The sequence below is a fragment of the Hemitrygon akajei genome, chromosome 5, assembly GCF_048418815.1.
Source record: "Hemitrygon akajei chromosome 5, sHemAka1.3, whole genome shotgun sequence".
Lineage (NCBI taxonomy): Eukaryota > Metazoa > Chordata > Chondrichthyes > Myliobatiformes > Dasyatidae > Hemitrygon > Hemitrygon akajei.
The window spans coordinates 70,611,565-70,639,528 of record NC_133128.1 but is presented as its reverse complement, the minus strand read 5'-3'; the positions used below and the strand labels follow the sequence as shown (position 1 = coordinate 70,639,528).

The following is a 27,964-nucleotide window of genomic DNA, read 5'->3' as shown; positions in this document are numbered from 1 at the left end:
ATTTTTGGAAAGAAGTCTTTAAAATTTTATCAAAGGTTCTGAATTTGGATCTACAACTGAATTTACTTACAGCAATTTTTGGGATCATTCCATCGGAAGCAGGAGATAACCTGCTTCCACTCAATGGATGATAGCTTTTACAACTTTATTGGCTAGGAGAGCCATTCTGCTTAAATGGAAGGAGTCTAATCCACCTACTGTTATTCATTGGCTTACCTCCATTGTGTCCTGTTTAAGTGTAGAGAAAATAAGAAGTCAGACATTTGATACATCTTCTAAATTTGAGGAAACTTGGCGACCTTTTATTCAATATTTTCATATGCTCTGACATATGGCCCTTCCAGTTACCTTTTTGAAGTTTTGGATTTGATCAGAAAGTTTTTGCTTGTTTTTTTATTGCTTTCACTCTCAGTTTGAGCTGCCCAGTTCTTTTTTCTCTTTTTTTTGGGTTGTTTTTTGTGTTGTGGGTTTTTTTCCTGTACATTTTTCTTTTTATGGCTAGGAGGAGAATCAATTATTTTTTTCTTTATTATATACTATTAGATTAATACTATGTTTGATCTTGATAATGTTTATTTTTCCTTTTATTCAAACTGCTATTGATATATATATTTGTGATAATTCTCCTCTTGTCTATATACATATGTACTTTTTTATTTAACTAATAAAAAGATTGAGAAAGAAAGAAATAATTAAAATTCAGGGGAAAAGATGCACAAGATCTGAGGAACTTTTTGTATTCTAATACCAATTGGCATCTGGAATTTGCTACCTATAGAGATGGAGGTAAAAGTATTAAAGCAGAACCTTCAAAAAGAAACTGGATAGAGATTTGAAAACAACAATTTGTAAGATAGAGGAATGGAACTGAAGCTCCAATCCTCCTCTCTGATTGTTTGCATCACAGCTTGGCATGGCATTTCTAACACAGGAACACAAAAGGCTGCAGAAAGAAGTGCACAAAGCTGAGTCCATCACGGGCACTGTTTTCCCCACCTTGACAGCATCTACAGGAAGCAGTGCCACAAGGAGATATTTATCATGAACGATCCCCACCATCTGGGTTATGCCCTCTTCTCACTGTTACCATTTAACCAGGAATTACAGAAGCCTCAAGTCTCACATCGCTAGATACAGGAACATCAAAAACCATCAGGTTCATCATGCGCCTGCACAACATCAACCCAACCTTAGCAATGGAGCACAAAGGACCTCCTGCACTACCATCGACTCATCTTTAATTGTGCCTTGATTTTTTTCTTGCACTAAGGTCTTGCTTTTGTAGTCAATTTTCCCCCACGGTATGACAATAATTTCATGTATCAGTTATATCTAATGTATATTCAGTATGTTGCCTGCATCCGTGCTGATGCAAGTTTGACATTGTATCTGTACTTGAGCACATGACAATAAACTTGACTTGTTCTAGTAGGAACCTCCATACACATAATGGGCTTAGATTTCTCTCTCTGCCATAACAATTTTATTATTTTGTTTCATAGACAGAAGTGATAAATTTTTGAAAAGCAAAACATGATATAATCAGAACTGGGAGGAATATGATGAATACTCACAGTATGGTAACATGCATAAAGATTAAACAAAATGAGACTACAGATTTATGGAGGAACATCAAAAATGTTTTCATGATATTTTAGAAAGATCATTGGAAAGCTCCATAAGAGTATCGAGGAATGTATTTTGTGGCCATTAGAGAGAAATAGCAGAATGTGCAGTTGTGCTTAATTATCTATACCTCAATATTAAAAGTAACCTACATAACTTTAAATATAAATACTGTATCTGGCACAATTATTAATTAAATTCCTCACAGTCATTTACATGGTGATTTTACTAGTTCTAGAAATGTTCCTGCCAGCTATAAATGAAAGTGGTATAAACACTGAATTAGGAGCTCAGCCAATGAGCTGGTTCTGCAGCATGCTGCAATATGTGAACTTCAAGACATGGGAATACATATAGGGGAGCAATACACAGCAAATTTGCTCCACTCATATATTACAGCTAGAAGCAAGAATTGGAGTGTGCACCTGTTAATCAATCTGATTTGGGAACCAACAGAAGGCACAGAAAGAGCCTGGCTCAATTTAGCAGGAGTGACATGCTTGTCATCTATATAAATGTGCCAGAAAGTTCCAAGCTGAAATATCAGTGCCTGGACCCCTATTGTTCACTGGCTCTATAAATGACTTGGATACTGGAAATTCATCAAAACAAATGAATAATGTTAACACAAAATGCTGGTGGAACACAGCAGGCCAGGCAGCATCGATAGGGAGAAGCGCTGTCGACGTTTCGGGCTGATCGTCGACAGCACTTCTCCCTATCGATGCTGCCTGGCCTGCTGTGTTCCACCAGCATTTTGCGTGTGCTGTTGTTTGAATTTCCAGCATCTGCAGATTTCCTCATGTTTGCTGAATAATGTTAAACTGTGTGGGACATTCAAAACAAGGAAGGCTGAGCAAAACACAAGATAAACATCAGTAGAATATGCAGAAAGACCATGTAAATGCAAATTAATTCCAGTTTAAATAAGTGCAATGTAGTGTACTTTAGTTGTAGGAAATAACAAGGCTACCATAAAATCCCATGAAGAAGTAAGAGTCCAAATAGATAGATTGTGTCGATGTTTACAAAATATTCAAACAGCGATACCTATATCAATATAAGCTTCTAAAAAAAGCATGGGAGTCGTAGGTAAAAGAACAAAACTCAAAACCAGAGATGAACTCAGATACTATGCAAATCCATATGATCACGGAGAGAACCGAAGGATGGAATCAAAGCCAGGTGCTTAGAAATGTGAGGCGGTAGGACTAACTACTGTTCCACCATGATGACTCACCACCCCTCCACCCCGCAATAATGCTTACTATAACATTTAAATGAATAAAACAAAACACTTACCATCAATATCTGTAATATCTGAACCCGTGCTTGAAACAAGTTTTGCAATGCATTGGAACAAAATAAGATCTTTATCTTCCTGAAGAACGTGTGGAATAATATTCTGAATAGTGTGCAGGCTTGCTTCAGTCAAAGGGAAAAATCTGGAATGGAAAATTTAGACATTTTATAAAGACTGCAGACTGCAAGTTAAACCAGATACCCACAGAATTACTGACCCCATGAGAGACACTGTAGGTCTCTTAAGTAAAGAAGTAAGTGTGATTAGAGACCATAATTCATCTCCCAGCACAAATATTCCAACAAGGCAGGATCTTTGCCTTCACTTCCAACACAGTTATAATTTTCTTTCTTTTTCCAAGATTTTTAATTAAGTTTCATATACACAAATACAGAATTCATAAGGATGCAGGTGTCCTCTGCTTTACAACACTTTGCTTTTACAAAGAGGATTTTCACTTTTAAGAAAATTTTTCCCATATAAATAAATGGTTTTTCACTTTACGCCAATTCGGCTTAAGAAAAGTTTCACAGGAACACTCTACCTTTGTAAAGTGGGGGGGGGGGGAGGGGAAGGAGACACCTGTACTTATTATAAATCAAGATAAGATAGCACAAAATGCACTATATATAAATCACACTGATACAATCACAGTATCCCATATTGATGATCAATCAAATAAAATAAATTGAATGATTAAATACAATAGTATGGTTAATTATACTATTAAAAAAGTTTACACCTCCTACCAAGACAAAGCTGGTTGGTAAAAAAAAAAGAGGAAAAAAAAGTACTTTACCATATAGTATTTTATAATAATAGCCCGGGTCTATATTTTAATAACAATTCAAAGTTTTTTAAAATAGTTCAAAAAGGGTCCCAATAGTGTATGAAAATCTTGGTTATAATTTTAAAACAGTGTTCAAAGTGGTCCATCCCCAGGAAGGAGTGCACACCTGTAAACCATAACTGTACTGAAGATGCATCAGAAACAGCCATAGAATCAAAAGGACAGAAGTGCCCTTAAAGACTTGAACAATGAAGCCCTCTAAATGAAGTGAAGGCACAGTTTATGTACTGGGATCCCATAAGTTCTGTTTTGCCGTAGGAGGAATACCAACTTTTCATCGGCAACACCAGGAATCAAATTTGGAAGATACATGGGCAATGCTAAATTTCTCATCCCACCGCACTCAGCAAATACTGAAAGAACAGACAACAACTGAAAATCGTACTAAAATCTTGGAACTCTATAAATATGCCCACTGTGGATGTACCATTATCATATGTAGAAAAATGACTCAAAGCAGCTCACCATCATCATCTTTAGAGCAATTAAGGTTTATTTTATTCCCTTTTTATGGTGTTGCAAGGAGGATAAGAGATTAGGATTAAAAACTAAGAAGGCCCAAGCAATCATTTATCTTTGTTCTTTACCATACTCCTTTCGTTCTTTATTGGTGATGATGGATTTTGGTGTTTAAATCCAAGGTTCTTTTGGAAATCAGGAATGGGGCATAAAACTTATTGCTTCATAATCGTTTTATTAAGAGTTGATAAAACAGTAGAAATAGGAGCAGAAGGCTTACTGACATGAGACTAAAAAGATTAAGATGGCACTGCTTTGTGTTTAGCTATTTTATACACAGAGGTAAGAAAGAATTCCATTCTAATCGAAAGACAAAAATTAACCAGTCAGAAAGTACTTAGTCAACATCACAGTAAAAATTAACCAGTGAGACTTAATGCAGAACAAAGCTTCCAAGCTTTCCACAATTATACTTTGTATAGCCACTAGAGGTATATTAAACCTATGTACATAAAGACTACTTAAAATGTAAACAGATAATTGTTAAACTGCAAAGAAAATGACAATTAAAAAGTCTAACCAAGAATTAAACAATCAGATACAACAATCCCTCCCACTCCCTGATTCTAAATTCGAAATGTAGAATCATTACATCTGAAAATTCAGAGGCAGAAAAACTTGTGATATCTATGTTACGTACAAAGTAATTTTTTAAAAACTACTTAGGTTATGAAATATCCAAGGGTATATATACTTCGAAGTAAAGGCTGCAGCAACACTTTAATCTCTTACCTCCTTGCAACACCATAAAAAGGGAATAAAACAGATGCAGAACAATCTCCTTCTGAAATGTCTCATTTACTGCTAGACCCAGGTGGTACAGGTAGGGTGTGTCTCACAGCAGGGAGAACATACCCTAAATAACAAGTTCCATGGAAGAGAAGTGTTGGCTCCATTTCTGCAAATAAACTACGTATTGTTCTATGAACTTTGACTATTTATTACTTGACAGGAGCTTTGTAATACTTCTGATCATCAATAATACAAGTATTTCAACTGGCACATTATGAGTAGGGAAAATTCGCAAAAATATACAGTAACGATAACAAATGATATTAGAAAAAAAACTTCATAATCTTCAGTATTTGTTGATTGCTTGAAGTTTCCTGGCTGGTTTGTGATTTGCTCACTGTAGCCCAGCAGCTCAGATACTGTGTACCAGCACACTAACCACAGTACTTATTGTTTGTATCAGATACCACTCTAGCTTACTTGCAATGGCTGGTGCACTTATTTTTACCTTCTAATTTCACCGCTCAGCTGGTAATTACCAGTACTTGATAAGGACTTTCCCATCAGGCTCCTTATGCAATTTTTAATCAGTACCCACTCGTCAGGCATCAGGGTGTGTGCTCCTCCTGTTGATTCTTCCCAAATGGCAGAAATCTGTTCAGATGCAGACTGGACAGCTTGGGTTGATTTCATACAATAGTTAACTAAACTGTCTGCCATAATATGTATATCAGCTTCTCTGAGATCGAGGACTCCTGGCAGTGACATAGCACATCCTGTTACCACCTCAGATAGACATTTTCATGTTTGGGGTTGCTCTGATGCTACACAAGGCCATAAGAAGAGCTGTAGACCATGGAATGCCTTCCTCATGGTACTTAGTTGTTGTTTGCTGGTTTCACTCATTCGTTTGACTCTGGGTGACGTGGACAATAAGAAGACCATTCGATGTTCATCAGTTGACATTATTCCTGACAAACACTTCCAGTGAAATGTGTTCCTTGGTCAGAATCAATCCCCTTCTGGGGAAATAGTCCTCGATCACAGCTTTTGCTGTGTGGGTGGTGATGGCGACTTTCTTTACTCAGCAGGGGTGTCAAACTCATTTTAGGTCACGGGCCGGATTGAGCAAAATGCAGTTTCATGCGGGCCGGATCAGTCGGACGCGTGCGAACGCAGCTTTCGTTGCCTCCGTTTTTCAGCCTGCTCTCATGTGTCTCAGTCTCTGCTATAACTACAAAGTGTTTCACTTTACAAATTCCGTTTCTTATGAAGAAGACTGCCGAATAAACACTAAAAACCCTGAAAACCTGGTACCTGAATAAACTCAGCATTAGCCATATCATACGCCATAGGCGCTTCGATTACTGGGGCCAGCTTTAATAGTATTTAGATATTATCTCGCAGGCCAAAGATAATTCCACCGCGGGCCGGATTTGGCCCGCGGGCCTTGAGTTTGACATATATGCTCTACTGGAATAACTTTCACCCATCCTGAAAGCTCATCCACTATTACCAGTATGTCTGAGTATTGTTGACACTGGCAAAGAAATGTAGTCTACTTGTAAGGTAAAAATAGATCAGATAGGGCAGGGGCACTTAATTATGGTAGCTTTTCCACTGCTCCAGGATTTATTTTCTGTTATGTCATGCATCTTTCAAATGTTTGTCGAGCTTGTGCCCTAAACTCTGGATTAAACTACCACTGGGAGAATCTGTTGATCACATTTTGTACTCCAATGTGTCCTAGCGAGTGTATTTGCTGTGCCAGATAAGGAAACAATTTAGTTGGGACTACCAGTCTATGACTATTGACATATTTCCATTCACTGTTTAACTTCCCACCATTCTTCATTCACAACCACTTTTTCTGTGGAGAGCATTGAGCTTACATCTCTTGAAGATCTTGTATGTTTGTCTGTGAAATAGAGTTTAAATTAGTTCCCATAATTGCAGTTGTCCATATACAGTTCCATAATTCCACTATATATGTTCTTGGTATATCTTTTATTCCTTCCCATGCTGCTTTTTTGCAATTTCATCTGTGAATGCATTTCCACAGCTTTCCATTGTATTTATTTTGGAGTACATTTTAATAGAGCAGCTTATGATAGCAGTTGTATAACATCCTAAAATTCTTGTACTAGTTGGCCATTCTTGATTGGAGTTCCTATAGCCATAAGAACTCCTCTTCATCTCCATTAGTTTCCAAAATCACGAACACCTCCAAAAGCATATAGAGAATCAGTGTATAAATTAGCTGATCTTCCTTCTGCCAACCTACAGGCTTCAATTTGAGCTTCCAATCCTGCCTGTGGCATGGAGATACCAGGAACCATGCTTCCTGATGCAAGCATTTCAGTTACAGAAATAACTATTCAAATTCCTCTCTTGTTCATTGAGGGTCCATCAGTGCACAGAACCAGATCTCCGGCAGAGTAATAACCAACAGGATGCTGTCAGTCTCCATGTTCTTGAGCATGACTGCGATCATGGGTTACTCATTGACATACAGGGTAAATAGTCTACCTGTATCCGGGATTCTTAATGCAGATGCAGTGCACAATGTCACCTTTAAATTCTGAAATGATTTCAGTTGCTCTTCATGAAGAGTCACGGGGTCGCCTGAGCACTTAGTCCTTCAGCAGATTGTTGAGTGGTTCAGAAAGTGTTGATGGATCTGCCAGTAGCTGGTCAATACATTGATTGACAACCGTTTCATTTTCAGTCCTGTGTCTTCACACAGTTGGCCTTTATTGGAGTAAGCTGTAACGTAGCTGTCATTCTTATTGTTTCATCATTGTCATCCCCACTTGAGTCACTAGGGACTGCAGTAAAATCCACGTTATGTCCATCCTGTAATTCTTCGGAGTTCAGGTAGTATCACTGTCTCAGAGGGCTGTCCTTTGTGAGACGTAATTCCTCTGGCGGAGCTTCAGAATCAGTTGTTTCCCAGGGTGAAGTGCCAGCAGTAGCGTCACTGGCAAGACTGCCCGCTGGAAGTCGCAGCTGTGCTTTTCCATTTTGCCTTGAAACTCTGTACAATGCACACTGATTGAATTATGGCATTTCTTTTTTTGCTCATTCAGTTAATTAAAAGATTTGCTATTCATAGTTCTTATCCTTATCATGCTGTTTTTATAGTTTATCTCAAGTTTTGCATTTCTTTCGATTGCTAAGACTTTAACGAGACAAGTGAAGTCTTTCAATTGCTCACACATTTGATTAAATTGACTAGATGGTCTTATTACTAAACAAGTAACAGCCATTTCCTTGCCATCAGGCATTTTCTGGATTTTACCTTAATATTGTTGGTATTTTTCTTCTGGACTTTTTCATTCATTATATCAAACTGACGTGTTTTATTCAGGTAAGACCTCCTAGCAATGTGCACGACTTTGGATAGTATTTTGATTCGATCTTAATTTTTACGTATTTTTATCACTTTGACTGAAATCTCTAAATATTAATAGATTATAACCAAATACCAAATTGATTGCTTCAGCAAACAAATAGATCACAATTACATAGGATTTATCCAACAACCATAAATCGATCCAGCAAGCAAGTAGATTGTCAAACCACTATTTTCACCAGGTACCAAAACAGATCGTTGTGCGACCAAAATAGATCATACCCAAATAAGTTAAGAACAAATAGATTGCAACTAATATTTTCAAACAGAAATGCAGCTGTCTTCAATCCTCATTTTCATCCAATATTCAAAGTCCGAGCTTTTCTCTCAGATAGCAGAGGAATAGAGGAAGTTCTTATCCTTTTTGGTGCATGCTAAAGATTCACTCTTTTGTCTTCGAGTGAAACAAATTCTGAACTTGGTAATATCCTGCTGACTGTGCCACTTGATGGATTTTGGTGTTTAATAGGCAATAGACAATAGGTGCAGAAGTAGACCATTCGAGCCTGCACCGCCATTCTGAGATCATGGCTGATCATCTACTGTCAATACCCGGTTCCTGCCTTGTCCCCATATCCCTTGATTCCCCTATCCATAAGATACCTATCTAGCTCCTTCTTGAAAGCATCCAGAGAATTGGCCTCCACTGCCTTCCGAGGCAGTGCATTCCAGACCCCCACAACTCTCTTGGAGAAGAAGTTTTTCCTTAACTCTGTCCTAAATGACCTACCCCTTATTCTCAAACCATGCCCTCTGGTACTGGACTCTCCCAGCATCTGGAACATATTTCCTGCCTCTATCTTGTCCAATCCCTTAATAATCTTATATGTTTCAATCAGATCCCCTCTCAATCTCCTTAATTCCAGCGTGTACAAGCCCAGTCTCTCTAACCTCTCTGCGTAAGACAGTCCAGACATCCCAGGAATTAACCTCATGATCTACGCTGCACTTCCTCTACAGCCAGGATGTCCTTCCTTAACCCTGGAGACCAAAACTGTACACAATACTCCAGGTGTGGTCTCACCAGGGCCCTGTACAAATGCAAGAGAATTTCCTTGCTCTTGTACTCAATTCCCTTTGTAATAAAGGCCAGCATTCCATTAGCCTTCTTCACTGCCTGCTGCACTTGCTCATTCACCTTCAGTGACTGATGAACAAGGACTCCTAGATCTCTTTGTATTTCTCCCTTACCTAACTCTACACCATTCAGATAATAATCTGCCTTCCTGTTCTTACTCCCAAAGTGGATAACCTCACACTTATTCACATTAAACGTCATCTCCAAAGTTAACTCCAAAGTTCTTTTAGAAGTCAGGAATGAGACATAAAACTTGTTGCTTCACAATCGTTTTATTAACAGTTGACAGAACAGTAGAAATAGGAGCAGAAGCCAGTAACAGAAGGCTTACAGACAAAAGACTAAGAAGATTAAAATTAAGATGGTGCTGCTTTGTGTTTTGTTATTTTATACTCAGATAAGGAATTCCATTTTAATCTGTAGATAAAAATTAACTGGTTAGAAAGTATTTAATCAATACTGCAGTAAAAATTAACCAATGAGAAAACACTTACTCATTTATTGCAGATCAGAGCTTCTAGAATTATACTTTGTTTAAGCAGTAGAAGCACATTAAACTGCTAAATGCATAAAGACTATTTAAAATACAAGCAGCTAATTAATTGTTAAACTGCAAAGAAAATTACAATTAAAAAGTCTAATCCGCGAATTAAACAATCGGATCCAACGCTAACCAGACAGGAATGTTGCATAGAATTCTGTGCCAAATGAGGGAGTAAGCAAAATCAATAGCAATACATTAGTGTGACAATAATAGCATACTGGAAGATGGCTTAATATGAAAGTGATTACTGGAACTAACTGTTACAGTCACAAGAAATCCTACATTCAAAACTTTTAAGAAAGTAAAGCTGTTTAAAGAGTAATCAAGTCTGACAAATTCCTTATACAATAAGTAGCTAACTATGCTCAAAAATGTGCTGTTGGCTCTGAATTTATTTTGAGATATTATAACTTTGAGAGTTTAATAGGGCAGTTTCTCCAAAAGTGAATGTGGATTACCAGACATATCACTCTATCTGTACAAAGCAGCATATCTGCCATAAGCAAACACACTTAAAACTTATTTGTATTCAGTGAATTGTTTAAGGTATATTTGAATCCAAATATATCTTTTAGATTTAAAAAAAAAGGCCAATACGGTCACTCTGTCAAGATGGCAAAGTGGCAGCAGTGACGAAGATTGAGATGCAATGAAGAATACGGGGAGAAGGTGGGAGAATGGGGTTGAGAGGGAAAATAAACCAGTGATGATCAAATGACAGAGCAGACTTGATAGACAAAGTGGCCTACTTCTGTTCCTATGTGTTATGGTCAACAATTCAATTACCCTTAGCCTTTAATTGACAAGAGTTCATGAATAATACTTACCTATCCACTGTAACATAGAGTTGCTTCAAATTATAACCGCTATCGGACTTGTTTTCAGCAATATACTGAGAGGTGGTTAAAGCCCAGAGCAATCCACTTTCTAATGACCTGTTTGCAAAAAAAAAGTGCTTACAGATCTGTTAACGGCATTGTGGAACAGCAGATACAAGAAATTTAGATCAATAAATGGTGAAAAAGACTTCAGGACAAAATCATAATCAGCTTTCTTATCACTGTCTTATATGATGTGAAACCTGTTGTTCTGAGGCAGCAGTACACAGCAAATGGTCCAGACAGTTCAGAAACCTGATAGCTATCTCTGTTTCATTGTTCCTTTATATACCGTTTACAATGTAAAACCTTAATTTCCTTTATTGATCAAATATATGCAAGAACTAAAAAAAACACTTAGTATGAAGTAGGAATCTCATATATTAAGAGTTTTATGCTGATTCCACTCATTTTAATTCATTTCATTTCAGATGTGATAATTTCATTCTACAAAATCAATCTTTTATTAAATTATTTTGGACATTAATATTACACTATCACCTATTTTCTATAAATTCACATTAACGCACACAAGCTATTGATTTTAAACAGAAAACCCAGTCTCTGACCGGCTCTTATGGCTACAGTATATGTGCAGCTAGTTCAGTTTCTCATCAAAGGTAAACTCGAAACTGCTGACATTAAAAGACCTGTTGATGGCAATGTCTTGAACATTGAGATTAGTTGGTTGTTCTGTCTCGATGGAGGCAATCATTCCTAGCACTCTTGAGGCATAAATTTTTCTAGCCGCTTACTAGCCCGTGTATTTGCTGGGAACTGTTTATGTATTTTAATTTGCTAGGGAATGGAATTTAACATCGTGCAAACATATCCAAGCATCATCTCTTCTAACCTTTTGGAAGTTGATAGGCAGCTTCAGGTAGTTAGTCCTGAGGCATTTCTGCAGTATGTCCTGGTGCTGGGCTTAATAACTGCCAATACTAACTACATCTTCCTGTGTGAAAGCTACGATTCCAAATTTTCAAAGCTCAAAGTACATTTATGAAAATTTGTATATACTTTATTCAACCTTGAGATTTGTTTTCTTACAGGCAGCTGCAAAACAAAGAAACCCAATAGAATCCATTGGGAAAAAGACCCACTTAAAAAATAGAATATTGCACCCAATCATTTCAGTTCTACCAAGGCTCCTGGATTCCACACTCAGTCACATGATAGTATTGGTATTTTGCTAAGAGAACTTTGTATCACTTTTTCCTCTAGAATTCAGCTCTTGGCCCATGTTTGAACAAAGTTCCGATGAGGCCTGTAGCCAAGCAGCCCTGGTAAAACCCATATGAGAATTGCGTTATGTATTTTCTGTAGGTAGTTCCACAGAAATACCTGTCTGTGATATTCTCCATGAGCGGTGCAGACAAAGGGCCAAAGTATTGTTAAGAATTCCTACCACCCATCCCACAATCTCTTTGACCTATTAACTTTGGGAAGAAGGTACAGAAGCATCAGGACATGGACGGCCAGACTGGGTAACAGCTTCTTCCCTCAGGCTGTGAGACTAATGAATACCCTGCCACGACCAAGGTCTCATCACTAGGACAGCGAGCTGCTTACTGAACTGTCCACCTGTACTGCACTTTACTACATACATCTTGAATTTATTTTATTAACTTATTTACAGTATAATGTTTTATATACTGTGTGTGATATATGTTGCGTAGGTGCACTGTGGTCTGGAGTAACTTTGTTTTGTTTGGTTGTATATATTTAGAATCAGATGACATTAAACCTGAACTTGAACAAGTCATAAAATTCATCTTAGTACCTGGTAAAAAGGGTTTCACATGTTGTGCTACAGGCTTTCTTCAGTCTTTGGATAATGTCAACATGAAGTAGTAATTCATGGTATTTAGAAATCGTCGGACAAAAGTCTTTCATTTCTTCAGACCACTGCACAGCGTAGAACATCTCTGCAGCAACTACCAAAATCATAAACAAGTTGGAACATTTTTCAATGTATTTTTATGCAAAATAGACAGCCACAGGTTTTTCAATTTTAACTAAAGGGTTTACATCACTGTTATAAGTGCTATTATAATAATTAGGAAATAAACTAAAATCAGATCAGACTCATCACACTAAGTTACAAGTCAAATGGCGTCTAGTATAAAAACATACATAAATGCTATCCATTCATATTACATCTACTCACTCCCAATAAATAATTTTGCAGCAAATAATTTATAATGTTAGAAATCAGAAAGTTTAGAACAAAGGAGACCATCTAGTCCCACATAACTATGACCATTGAGAAAGAACTACCTAACTTAATCCCACTTTCCTGATGGAAGATCTGTAGCCTAGTATATCAAAGCTCTTCAAGCACACATCATAACAGTGTTTAAAGGTGATAAGAACTTCCTTCTCTACTCTCCTTCAAATAGAGAATTTCACTTTCTAGATTTTCTCTGGTTGAAGAATACTCTAATTTCCCCATTAATTATTTTGCCCCATGCTTCCTGGTTTTTGAACCATTCCATCTCTGCTAAGGGAAATAAGTCTTACTTTAGCTAGGTTATTGATAATTGTATATACTTCAATTAAGTCTCTCCTTAGTCATCCCCATTCCCAATAAAAACAACAATAACCCATCCAATCTCCTTTTAAAAGGAGTAATTTTTCTAGCCTAAAAACACCTTTGTACATCTTCTCAGCACTATCTCCAGTGCAATCCCAACTTTCATCTAATCAGTTACCAGAATTGCATGCAATATTCAAGCTGTGATCCTATTAGTGATGTACTTGATTGATTGACTTTCTCATAAATGTTTTACACACCATTTGTTCCAAAAGTAATGCACATCTAGAAATAATAGAAGATGAACCAAAGACAGCATGGATTTACTAAAAATGAGCAGAGATGATGGGATGAACAAAATTTTTATTTTACTTCCAATATGGTATGTTAACACTTTGGGATTAAATTGAATGAAAAAGTTCTCACTGACAATGCTCCACAAGATGAAATTTATAATGCCGTCTAGTTTAGGAAGACAAAATAAAAATCAAGTTGAATCGTGAGATTTCAGAATGTTGGAATTTCTGTATTGGAATGCTTTCAAATTCTGTTAATAACACTTCATTCAATCGATAAATCAAAAGTGGTTTTGACAATACAAAAAATATTAAACTTACTCTTTTAGTAAAGAGATTTCACTGAAACATAGAGATTCGATGTTCCAGTAAAAACACTGAAATGTTCATTATAAAGACTGAAGAAGGCTAATCCACTGAGACCATTGACTTTTAAAACAAAGTCCTTTTCCTCTTTAAACAGTACTTTTTTATCAGAAAAGTGATTGATTGTAATGAATTGCATCATATATTAAAATGTTACCCATTTTAGTATCGCTCCATAAGTTTTTTAGGTTGTCTTATTGCAAATATCAAGATAATTTCTTTAACCTTCTGGACCATAACTTTTCCATGTGTTCAAATTCACTCTAATTAATAAATACATAAGATTTTGATGAATTATCAAAGAACATAACTTTTATTTATATTTATGTACAGACTTACTTTCTGGTATGGATATAATAGTGGAAATTTCCTTCTGTTCAAAAAAGATATTGCTTTCTAATATCTGCAATAACACGTGGCATAATAAAGTTGTGGCACACAAATGATTTGGTATCTTGTCAGAAGAGTAAATATTAAGCCCAGTGTACAATATATCTGTGTTTAGACTTATTTGTTCTTTCAGCAACACTTTACTCAGCCACTGTAAATAAAGAACACATTAAAGTTTAAGGCTTTTAGCATTAAAATTTTAGATATCATAAGAAATATACCTAAAGTTGTAATTATACATTACAACTCACAGTCATACAGTTACTGCACACAGACAAAATAATTGTTTGTTCTTGGTTAAAGCTACATTTTCAATTGATAAAATTGTATATAACATTAAAGAATGACCCAAAAAAGCATATGTTAAAAACATGGAAGTTTGTATCTTGGGCTGAAAATTAGATATTACCTGAGATCCAAGTTTCTGCCTCAGATTTTCCCACTCAGAATGGTCTGGAGTCATACACTCAACTAATATTTTGAGATGACTGAGTGACTGAGGTTGAGTTCCTTTCAAAAGTTTATCAAGCAAAGTATGAACACAGGAAAGAAGCACCTGCAGACTTTAAAAGAAAAGAAGTGCAGTTACCGCAGCATATGTCCAGAAACAATTCTAAATAAAAACATTATGAATGTACTGAAACTATGACTTAAAATTAATCTGTAAGTGGTGACCTACGTAAAGTTAACATGAGTCATAAATTTCCAGAATTCTTTGCTCCAGAAAGTAATAGAAGCTAGCTCAATAGAAATGCTTAAAGTGAAGCATGATAAAAAACTATGGGGATCTGACACAGAGGAGACGTTGAGGCCTGGGTAGCCACTCATGATCATAGTGAATGGTGGAGCAGACCTGAAACCTATTCCTGCTCTTCTTTTTGAATGTTTTGATTACAAATAGGAAAATCATTTTAAATATAAAATAGTAGTTTAAAACAGTCAGCTTATACGGTCCATGGGCATTCTGAAGAAAGAGAATTATATCTTTTATGCAAGTAAACCCATTATGCTAACCCAGATGTTCAGTGATTGATATGAATTTGTATATACACTGGTCTTCGCAAAAGAAAACAATTTCTGAAATCTACAAAGAAAGATGAGGAATTACAGTAAAGATAGAGTTAAAAACAGAATTGCAAAAAAATAAGAAACAAAGAAAGAATAGAATGCAGCAGTGAGAGGAAGGATGTAATAAATGATACATAGGATGCAAGAGTTAAGAGTATCAGAAATGTTGCAGAAAAAGAATGGAATGGGACTGCAGAAGAATGGGATGAGATTGTTAGAGTATTTTAATTTTTATCCTGTGGAACACAGAAGGATGCTGCTGATGGCTCAAATATAAGATGGAACTAATGGTATTTGCATGAACGATTTAGAGTTTGAAAGAACTGAATACATAAGAGAGCAATGCAGACATTAGAGAAGTTAAATCTAGAGATTAAAATACTGCTTTCAGATTACAGTCAACCATCACAAAGGTGGTCTGGCAGTACAAGGTGGAATGAGGTGCAAAATAGCAAAGATGTGGAGAAGAGAATCATCAGAATCAGTAATGCTCTGTAAAGAGATGAAAATGTATCATCCATTAAAAACTGAAGAGTCCTCAAAGAATGCTAGAGGTAGCACTGTGGTACTTCACTGAGAAGATGGGATTATGGTTGATTTCCAGCATCAGGAGAATCTCTTGTGTTATAGTCGTGTTGCTTATGGAACAAAGAGGAGGATGATCACAAAAGAACATAGCGGTTGCAGCATCAAATAAAGGTAAATTGACCAAGCTATCTAAGTAACAGAAATGGACATGACATCATGGAGATGGTCATTGAAGATATGAGATTTGTAACTCTGTAAGCATTTCAGAAAATAGACTGAAAAGAATTAAAACGGTTAGGAGGTTATGACATGCTAAGAAACAGACAAATAGTGCAGAGAGATTTAGTGGAAATTTGATCATTCACGTTTATAGTTATCGGTGTGGTCTCTGAACAACCAAATAGTGAAAGAGAGGGAACAAGGTATACAAAAAGATTACAGAAATAAGTGAATTACGTGGGAATTTTAAATACCCATTATTAATTAAACAGAAAGATGATGGAGAAAGGAAATTATATTCCTACAAAGTATACAGAACTCCTTTCAAGTCCAGTATGTAAAAGGTCTGAAAAGCCTAATTGCACTAAAATGGGCAATAAACCAGAGCAAATATAGTGTAAGTTGGGGAACATCAAGGAAACCGTAACAATAATATACGTACAACTGAAGATGATAGAGAATTACATCGGTTCAATGAAAATCAAGTATACAATTTACTGAAAGCAACACACACAAAATGCTGGAGGAACTGCCGAAAGGTCACGGCCCGAAACGTTGACAGTACTCTTTTCCATAGATGCTGCTTGGCTTGCTGAGCTCCTCCAGCATTTTGTGTGCGCTGTTTGGGTTTCCAGCACCTGCAGATTTTCTCTTGTTTGCAATTTAGTGGAAGGCTTTTTCAAGGGACTCAGATCAAAATTTAGAAAGATGACATGAGTAACAAACAACAATCACTACTTTATATCATCAAATGTATTTACTATTGTTTAATCTAAAGACCTACACAACATTATGGATGATTATATCACCAATGATGCAAAAGAAAAACTAAAAATAAAACTTTAGAGTGTTATGAATGTACCACAGCTCTGAGGGGCCAAAGGTTGCGGGACCAGCTTCCTCCTTCCGGAGAATCGCAAGATCGCTATTAATTCGGGTCTTGGACCCAGGAAATGAGAGACAATGCAACGGATTTGACCATTGTTCTTAGAGGCACCTGTGTGAATTACAACTCTATAGTACATGCCAGCTATCAGGGACATGGACACCCTCGGGCAATGTGGGGTGGGGATTGTATCACCCTACCTTGATTGACATTTACAAATCTGCCAGCCATGATAAAACAGAGACTGCAGGAGGCGGTACTCCAGCGACGCACCAGACGGAGACACCATCGCTCATCGCTCCCGTAAGGACGGGAAGCTGTTCGGGAGCCACGTGTGATTTGGTTCCCCTAGCTAGGGAGTCGAGTGGCTGATAACCCCAAAAAGGATTCCGAACTGACAATGGGGAACTCAAGTTCCCGATTCCACAATCTGAGTCCAACAGGCTGGCAAGTTTATTTTCTCTCTCCAACCCATGAACACCCAGCGGTCCCTCAAACGGCTAAAAGCCTTCACGAACTGGCGAGACTTTTTATATTTCCATCGGACAATAGTTTTACCCCTAGACAAACGATAGAGATACTTCGAATTGTTGATTATTACTATACCCGTGCTTTAGATTGAGTATTGATGACGTATATTATCTGAATGTTTGTATTAACCTTACTTTTGTGCCCCTTTATAAATAAAAACGTTTAAAAATGATACCATCAGACTTCAGCGGACCTCTCTATCTTTGCTGGTAAGTGACCCAGTTATGGGGTTCATAACAAGAGATAGTATAGAGACCTAAAGAACTTTAAAGATAATTTCAAGGTTGCCAAATCAAAAAATAGACATTCTGGAAGGGAAAGAATTAGAACCTCCAGGACTCCAGAGCTAAATCATTTGTTTAATTCCACTCAGAACTGTCAGAGTGAATGCTATTACTGATCCAATCACCCTCTGCAGTATTTAAACATTAAGTAGTATAAAGTAGAAAATTATATCTGTAAAAAATACATTGATATTTGCCTTTATCTCTCCAACTTATTTTAAAAAATAAATTTAAAGCATTTTTCCTTACTAATTTAGTTGGTCACCACTTTTTCCACAAGAGATGGGAACTTCCAAAACTTTAATTAATATACCGGTAGCTTCAATTCAGCTTTCATTTTGTAATGAATTCCTTCTATTCTTCAGGGTCAACATATTGCGCCTAATAGTATTTATTGCTCCTTTCACTTGTCTTCATTGATTTACAATATACTGCAATGTTACTAGTAACTAGCTTTTGAAGGCAAATCTCTCAAAATTAATTTCTAGATCACCAAATTACCAATTTCTTTAATTATATAATAACCCTAACTTATAATGTCTTATGCTAAACACATAAGTTGCAGTTTTGAATAATTTGAAAATTAAAAAATATATTTCTTCGTACAACAAAATATTTGCATGCAATAAAGTAATTGTATGGCTAGAGGCAATAATCTTATCATCACACTACAGCTGGATATCTGCACATAATTCACATGAGCATGATTTTATGAACAACCAGAATAGTCACAAAAACATACAGTAATGCATTGTTTCACATTAATTTAGAATATAGTGTCTTGATCAAGCATATATAGCTTTACACAAAGGTTAAATGTGATCAGCTGTTTATGGCTTAGATTCTTAAATTAAGTAAATGCAAGTGAAAAGCAATACTGTTTATTTAAAAAATACCTTTTTACATCCACCGTTGATGTTAGCACCTGACTTTTCAACCATGTTGCAGAGCTATGAAAGAAACCACATTTTCTTAAATGTCCTTGTTGATTGATTAATGAAGTTAATCCCAGCAACCAAGTCTGCTCCAGCTTATGCAAAGCAGCATCTACAACAGAAACAAAAAGAATTGTAAATTAATATGTTAAATATTCTTCACTCATTTATGTTTATTCTGAGATTTAGGAACTTTTCTTCTAAAATGATAGCTTACACAAACAAAACAGTCATGACTATACTGGGAATATAGTGGCCACCCAGTGTTTGGAATAATCATGGCGGAGGTTTTGCTGCTCAAGCTTATTGAATGCTGTCTATTGGTCAGTAAGTCAAGAATCTAGTAGCTGATGGAGGTTTTGACTCCCAGGGTCTGGAGTTTGGAGATAAATTTGCTTGGTATTATAGTATTGGAGGCTGAGCTGTAATCAAAAAACAACAGTCTGACATAGGTGTCTTTACTGTCCAGATGCTCCAGAGACAATGGTAAGGCTATGGAGATGGCATCCACCACAGACATACCGGTATTTCAGTAGTAGGCGAACTGCATTGGGTCAAGGTTATCAGGAAGGCTGGAATTAAGGTGTGTCATGGCCATCCTTTCAAAGCACTTTAGGATGGGAGAAATCAGAGCCATTCGGTGGTCATTGTTAAGGCACATTATTTTGTTTTTCTTAGGTGCAAGAACAAACTGAAGCAGGAGAGGTTTAAATTATCTGCAAATAAGCCCAACAGCTGCTCTGCACATGACCGAAGGACTTGGTCAGGAACGCCACCCAGACCAGATGCTTTCTGCAGATTCACTGGATGCTTTTGGTGGTGTGTGGTGACATACTCATTCCCTTTTGTTCTAAACATGCATCGAATGCATTAAGCTTATCAGAAAGGGATGTGCTGTTGTCACCAATACTGCCTGACTTCATTTTATAGCCTGTTATAACATGCAAGGACTGCCACAACTGATGGCTGGTCTGGGGCTTGATTTTGGACTAGTACTGTCTTTTAGCAAATCTGATAACTTTACAGAGGTCCTATCTTGAATCCTTAGGATCACCTGATATTTTTTTATATTGCAAACCTAATCTTCAGTAGCAAGTGAATCTCCTAGTTCTTCCATGGTTTCTGGTTACAAATACCTAGACTGTGTTTTTTGGTACACTGTCCTCCATACACTTGCTAATTTCAGTATGATTAAGTGACAACAAACTTCTTCAGTGTACTATGTATTTATTTTATCTGTAACATTTAAACTATTCTTTTCAATAAGAGCAACATCAAAGAATATATCCTTAAAGTACATTGCCTGTTAAATTGCTGAATAGTTCATAGAAATTTTGACTTCAACAACCTGTTAGTATTAAAAAGCTTCTCCTCTTCAGCAAAACCTGGCAAGGCAGAGGCATAGTAGTTGTAATGGGCTGCAGTTCCAAAAAAGAACCAAGAGGCATGGTTTAACATGCATTACAATAATTCAATAGGCTGTGATCTACGTGGTCTGCATGATTGACTGTACTGCTATCCACATTATAGTCCAAATGCTTGCAGACCATTTCAATCAGGATTCAAGTGAAATTTTCTACCAGTGAACAACCAAATGAAGACAGACAGATGTATTAAATATGATTGAGAGTGTTTACTTTCTGTATGAGTAACTGAATATACCCATTCATCAAAATAATGAATGTTAAATACATCATTGCTCTTCTAACCATATTGATAACAATATCATCAGTATGCGAAGGTAAGTGCTGCATTTTACTATGTTCAATACAATATTACAGAACATCAAGTGCAAATTGTAATCAAAAACAAGATAAACAGCATTTTTAACTGTGCTGAAATCATTTACTGCGTCACAAAGTAATATCAGTCTTTAAAGCATTGTTCCTGTGGCTAGCTTGCAGTTGATAATGGTATAAAGTTACAAGAATATTGACATCATTTTAACCCTTTTTGAAATCTTTCTATGATTTAAATATGCAAAGTTAATTCTGCAATAATCTATAGACCTTATAAATTTGCAATGTGTTTGAAACTAGCTATGTTCTTATTGCTCTATCGATGATACATTTTTAAGAGTCACAGCATCCCATCAAATCCTGACTGATTTATTTATTCCTTTGTTAGGACTCCAGCAGTTTGGGCGTTGGGCACAAAAACAGCCTACAGTAGATGCTGGTCAATCAGTAAACCGTATCATTCGATGTTCAGGATGCGATCACTCGGCTACGAGACAAAATAAACGCACCCGACCTAAACTCTCTCGCAAAAGTCCACTGCCTTTCTAAAATCAGGTAATAAAATACTGAATTTCTCTGATTATTGCTTAGGTCGAAGTATTAACATTTTGCTAAGGAAGAATAAACAACAGGCATAGAAAATATTGAAATAAAAAAATAGTTCTTAAAAAAATCATAAAGCTTGGGGGGAGGAAATCAGGTGTGTTCTTAACAATCAGAACTTTTAATCAGATCTTTATCAATAGTCAAAGGTAAAACAAAAAGTTGGTAATGGAAACAAAAAAACCGCTGCTGAAGCAAGGGTGTTTTTTTAGATTGAGATGGAGCAAACTAAGGTCAGACTAGAAAGCACTCATCACAATTTGTATTATAGTCACTTAAAAGAGAAGATCAAAAATAATCTATTTTGCAAGAACTGTAATGCATTGTCAATCCTAGCTTGCAGATCAACAAAAATAAAAGTCAAGAAGTCAGGCAGAAAAAATACTTCCTATTCACTCAGTCACTACCTTTTCCACAAGGGGAAAATGCAAAGATAACAAGAAATGAATATAAGTTTAGAAAATGTATGTTTAAAGTACTTTTTATTAACTAGTGACTATTATTCAAGAAAAAAGGTAACAAATTATTTTACCTACTATGACATTTTAAATCCACTTTTGGACCAATGTGGGACTGTAGCTTGTAGAGAAGAGAAATATTTATTCAAGCTTTTAGCCATGCCATCTGAGATGGATAGGAACAGAGAAAATCTATTTCACAACAGGAGGAAGGAAACAGTGACCTAATGTTTCTTTCATGCTATTCCAACAAGTTATCTGGTAATTTAAAATAAAGTCACCAGGATGCCCTCTTAACCAAAGTGATACACTGTTCAGCTTACATGGACAAAGAGAAGATTAAAAAGTGCAGTGATGCAAATTGATTTCTCCCCCCACAAGTGGCTTTTATTTGGTAAGGTCTGTGCCTGGAAAATAGTTGAGCAGTGCATAGGCGGGCACACAGTAAGACAATAATTTGCTTTTTACCATCAGAACCATAGCAACCTCTTGTAGTCATTTTTTTTTACTTAGAAAGGAATTTGGGTTTGGAATACAGGGCTGGTATTGTACAGCTGGGCTTGCTGTCCAATTTACCACAGTAACAATAAAACAAAGCCACTTTTATAAATTCAATCATAATTTCTCTTGTTTTTTTTTCTCTCCTCCCTTCAGGCACACTACTGCACCCAGTACGGTACTTCTTTACGGCAAACATCATGTTCTGTGCTATCTACCAGCAGAACAAGGAAGGACAAACATCTGTTTACTATCTCTTTGAGGAATACAATCTTTATTTCTGTTGAGATGCAGCAGATAGCAGTTTCAGCTGCCCCTAATATAGCTGCAGAAGGATCCAAATTTTCCAGTTGTGAATCTGCCACTTGAGCAAATATAATCAAAAGGGCAACAGAAAATGTAACATGCTTTGAGACATGCTGTACACAACAGACAACCACCATGCTTTTTTTCTTATATACACTCCAGGAGACCAGTTCTACCTGTAAGCAGGAGATTTTCTATCAGCTATTTCTTGCAACATACCCAGTAGATTATGAATAATTTAAATGGTTTAGAGACAGCTTTAAAAATAGTAATCACCTGACATTTAAAAATACCAATAATAGAGTCCAAGAAAATGTCATGAAAAATGACTGCATAAGTGAAATACTGTCAATTGCAGAAAATCTACTTGAATTATTTATGGCCCATTTAAAGCAGGATAAATGGTAGCAAATCAGAATTAAAATATTATTGAAAATTTAGATCTCATTATTATAAAACATTACACATTTATATTTCACTATTTTATACGAGATTTAAAATAATGTAAATTCTTGCTTAATATACCCTGCAGCTGCTGTTTTACATAAAATTCAAAGCAACAAAATGTATCGACCATTAAAAAATTTCACTCACCCTCAATTTATGATTAAATTGGTGAACTGTAAACTGAAGGGTAGAAATATAATTTAGAATATTCATAAAATATCTTCAAATAACTAAATTAACTTAAAATATTGCAAATTTCATTAGTTAAGTTTGCAACTTTTATTACTATTTTTAAATGTGTCTATTGCTTGATTTTTTAAGCACTTCGTAGTTTGTCATTTAATTTTAGAACTTAAATTATTATCAATTTAGACTATTAATACTGTGTTCTATGGACTAATTAGTTCTTTCAGTTCCAGGATGAATGGTAATCAATTTTATTAGAATAATACATTCATAAATTAAACTTATTTTTGATGTCAAAATTAATTCCAGAGCTGACACCTGCTAAGTCAATGGGGCACAGAAATTTCTTCCTTTATTTCTTGTAGTTTGGCCTGATATTATAGTTCTGACTTGATTCTTTCAATGTTTAATTTGGTACCTGACCACAAATCATCTCTCTTGCAGTTAATGATAGCCAAACATTATAAGACAGCTCATAAGATGTGATTTTAATCATTGCCAGTACAGAAATGGCCATCTTCTTTTGTACCTCAAGGATTCTGCATGAGCTATTTCAGAACAATAACAAAATCATCTCACTAGATTATCAGTATCACCATTCCTGATCATTTCCTTGCAATCCAAACTGTACAGTCATAACATTCTATCAATTATATCAAGAAATGAATAAAACTTCCTGCAATATCAAAATAAAACTATTTTTTCTCAAGGATTCTGATAAACTACTTCCTTTACAGATATTGAATCCATGGTTTTTGAATAGGAGCTGAGAAAAGGAAATGATGAAATCATCAGATCAGCCTGTATTTGTACTGAAGAAAATACATGTTATTATTACCCTCAGAATGGAAAAAAACATATAGATAACAAGCATTAAAAATTAAGATTAATAAATTAGAGAAGAAATTAAATATTTTTTTTAAATGTGTTTTAAGGAGCTGTTGAAATCTGCCCTTCTTCCTTTACCTTTCATTTATCAACTTATGTGATAATTCCTACAACCCACTGCAGTCAAAGTACTCTTGCCAATTCATTGGAACAGAAATTTGGTGAGAATGGCTATTGTTACATTAAATGAAGATTTTCATCTTGCTATGGCAGTAAAATAACACCTCAGTGTCTGCTTTTATAATATCTGAAGCAAATCCAATACATACTATTCAACCACGAGGAAATCTGTAGATGCTGGAAATTCAAACAATAACACACATAAAATGCTGGTGGAACGCAGCAGGCCAGGCAGCATCTATAGGGAGAAGCGCTGTCGACGTTTCGGGCCAAGACCTTTCCTCAGGACTTGTTAATAATCACGAGATTTTCCTCTTAGAACCTCCAACCCAGTTAGTCAATTTCTGTTATGTTTTGTAACTCCAAAACATAAAAACTAATTGAACGGAAATCAAGGAAGCTGAGAAGGCAAGTCTAACTTGTTTTTTTTTACTTTAAGCAAAGCGTTTATATATATCGCATGGTGGCGTAAAGACGAATGCCAATTACATATTTTTACATACAATTTGCAATGCATTATGTAAGCAAAAATGCTTAATCAAATACATTTACATTATTACTCAAATATTAATGAAATATTACATACAGAACATTTTTCCCTAATTAGCTATATACTTCAATTTAATACAGATTACATCACAACTATCTACATAGTACACTACATAAAACAACTGCTATATACAGACATCCACTGCACAGTAAATTTTAAACTGTCCCATTCAGGCCTAAAGTTTTAATTGCTGTGGAGAATTTCTTACTCTTGTGAACTCTCCTGACAAAAGAGTTCACTCTGCTTGGCAGATGAGACCTGTGGTTGTGGAACAGTCTCCATGGTGTTTGTAGGAGTTGACTCTGGTGCTTCAGGAAGTGGTTCTGACAGCTCTGGAGTTGTCTCTGGACACCTTGTCCTGAACAGTGCATGGCATGTTTCACTGGCGAAGTGGATCATATTATGTGAGCACAGTATCAGACATCACCATTTCCTTTGCCTTTTGGAAAGCCACCTCACACTACATCGCCCATTGCCATTTCCTCCCGATCTGTTCGAGGGCTAGAGCACAGTAGTCAGATTTGTCAGGAGCCTGTTATAATAATTGGCAAATCCTAAAGGACTGCAACGATGTCAAGTCCATCCATTGGCCTTAGGTGTGGCATTTTTATAATTTATTTTACCTTGATATGTTTGAGTTTTCCAATGCCATCCTTCAACACAGTTGTGGCATCATCCAATACCTTTCTTAACTTGCTCTCAGTTGACTCTATTACAGGGGGTGTGGCTTGCAAATGATGGATGGATGGATCCCCAATCAAGTTGTAGTTGCCTTAGCCATCACGCACCCACAATGCTGGCCCTACTGTTTTTACCACATACAAGCCCGATGTGGCTTATAGGTTGTTGAATTTCACTGTTAAGAATGGCATTCTCACAGGAGTTATCTTGTCTTCAATACAAGTTCTTAGTTGGATATCTGCAGGCTTTATAAAGTCTCAATGTTCCATCCTTGCTTTTACATTCCAGTCCTCTCAAAATGAATGCTAACATCGCATTTCACTTCCTCACCACAGACTCAATCTGCAAATTAACCTTTAAGGAATCCTGCACAAGGACTTGCAAGTCATTTGCACCTCAGATCTTTGTATTTTCTATTTAGAAAATAGTGAACCCTTTAATTTCTTCTATCAAAGTTCATGAGCACACACTTCCCGACACTGTATTCCACCTGCCACTTCTTTGCCCTTTCTCCTAATCTGTCTAAGTCCTTCTGTAGCCTACTTCTTCAAAACTACTTGTCCCTCCACCTGTCTTTGTATTGCCTGCAAACTTTGCAACAAAGCCATCGATTCCATTATCCAAATCATTGACCAATAACATACAAGGAATCGGTCCCAACACAGACCCCTGTGGAACACTGCTCGTCACCCAGCCAACCAGAAAAGGCTCCCTTTATTCCCCACACTTTGCTTCCTGCCAGTCTGCCACTGCTTTATCCATGATAGAATTTTTCAGTAATACCTTGGACTTGTAGCTTGTAAACAGCCTCATGTGTGGCACCTTGTCAAAGATCTTCTGAAAACCCAAGTAAACAACATCAACCAATTCTCCTTTGTCTATGCTGCTTGTTATTTCTTTAAAGAATTCCAACAGGCTTGTCAAGCAAGAATTTCCCTTGAGGAAACCATGCTGACCACGGCCTATTGTATTATGTGTCTCCATGAAACTACATCCTTAACAGTAGTCTCCAACATCTTTCCAACCACTGAGGTCAGAGGAACTGGCCTATAATATTCTTTCTTCTGCTTCTCTCCCTTCCCATTCATCTGAAGGAAGAGATTCTCAGCCTGAAAGTTAACTAGAGCAAGATTTTCCTTAATTGTTACTCATAATTTGAATATTTTAATTATTTAATTAAAGTTTCATTAAGTTATTTTGAACAATCTGAAGGAAATTTAATCACTCATAAATATTTCTCATTATTAAAAATGTCAGGGGCAATCTTGGGCAATATGCCACCTTAGATCCCATTGTGCCTCCCAGGTCAACTCCCAGTGTCAACTCTATTGAGCCACTACATCTGGTCCAGGTAATCTTCTATAATTGAGAATCACAGCTGGAGAGCTGGATACAACCCCACCCTTAACACTTGATTTGTATTCAAACACCTCAAAGGAATACATGTCAGGGTCATCTTTTAGTTTTTTTTATCTGTAATTTTATACACGCCGGATTACAAGTAACAAAAAAAAACACTTAAATTCTGCTGTCTCCATATGATGACTAACTACTGAGTCATTCTAAAATTCTGTGTTTAATTTTAAATGTGTAGATTTTTATATATACTGTATATATTGGTGAAGTTATGTATGAAAAGTGCTTGACTGTATATTATTCATATTCTGCTACATCACTAAAACTGAGGATTATTTCAAAATAATCATTCAATTGTTGAAATGTTTCTGTAACTAGATATCAATAGAATAAAAATCAAGGTTTCAGACCTAAAAACTGCATTGAAAATATTTATTTTCTACATCTTAAAAAAATCTCAAATTCTGGGAGCTGAATTGGTAAATAGATGAGAAAATACTATTACTACAAAATGAAAAGCTCTGACTTCCTTTTATTGAAACACTGAGTAGAATGTGTGTGGCACGTGGCCAAGTGGTTAAGTCTAGTGATCTGAAGGTCACTAGTTCGAGCCTTAGCTGAGTCACCATGTTGTGTCCTTGAGCAAGACACTCAACCACACATTGCTCTGCGACAACCGGTGCCAAGCTGTATGGGTCCTAATGGCCTTCCCTTGGACAACATTGGTGCCATAGAGAGGGGAGACTTGCAGCGTGGGCAACTGCAGGGCTTCCATACAATCTTGCCCAAACCTCAGTCATCATCGAAAAAAATTGATGGACAGCCGAAGGAGTAGAATGCATGTAAAGCTTTGTTAATTTAAAAAAATTAAAGAATATTTAGTTTAGATAATAATAAACATAAACACAAAATGCAACATCTATCGAAATGAATAAACAGACAACATTTCAGGCTGAGACCTTGGTTAAGAAAATAAGTAGGCGCATTGCAGGTATAGGCAAGTAGGAGCAAGTGATGTGCTAATGGAGTATATGAAATGCAAGAGAATACTGACAAAATAAATCAGGAGGGCTAAAAGAAGGCATGAGATTGCCTTAGTAGACAAGGTGAAGGAGAATCCTAAGGGATTCTACAGATATATTAAAGAG

General features: G+C 36.3%; 1 protein-coding gene and 1 long non-coding RNA gene across 3 annotated transcripts in view; one reads left to right on the top strand and one right to left on the bottom strand.

The window, feature by feature from the left end:
• The window catches only part of ltn1 (listerin E3 ubiquitin protein ligase 1), a 126,143-nt gene that overhangs the window by 36,204 nt on the left and 61,975 nt on the right, over positions 1–27,964 (bottom strand). For both annotated transcript variants that reach the window (XM_073045711.1, XM_073045712.1), the window contains exons 14-19: positions 18,946–19,096; positions 14,943–15,096; positions 14,483–14,684; positions 12,729–12,882; positions 10,895–11,002; positions 2,929–3,071 (exon numbers count right to left, since the gene is read on the bottom strand). In XM_073045711.1, the coding sequence (XP_072901812.1) occupies positions 2,929–3,071; positions 10,895–11,002; positions 12,729–12,882; positions 14,483–14,684; positions 14,943–15,096; positions 18,946–19,096 (912 nt within the window). The remainder of the gene's footprint in view (positions 1–2,928; positions 3,072–10,894; positions 11,003–12,728; positions 12,883–14,482; positions 14,685–14,942; positions 15,097–18,945; positions 19,097–27,964) is intronic.
• LOC140727855 (uncharacterized) lies at positions 20,493–27,143 on the top strand. The gene is made up of 3 exons (XR_012098952.1): positions 20,493–20,725; positions 21,112–21,278; positions 22,439–27,143. It is a non-coding gene; the product is annotated as an uncharacterized lncRNA (long non-coding RNA).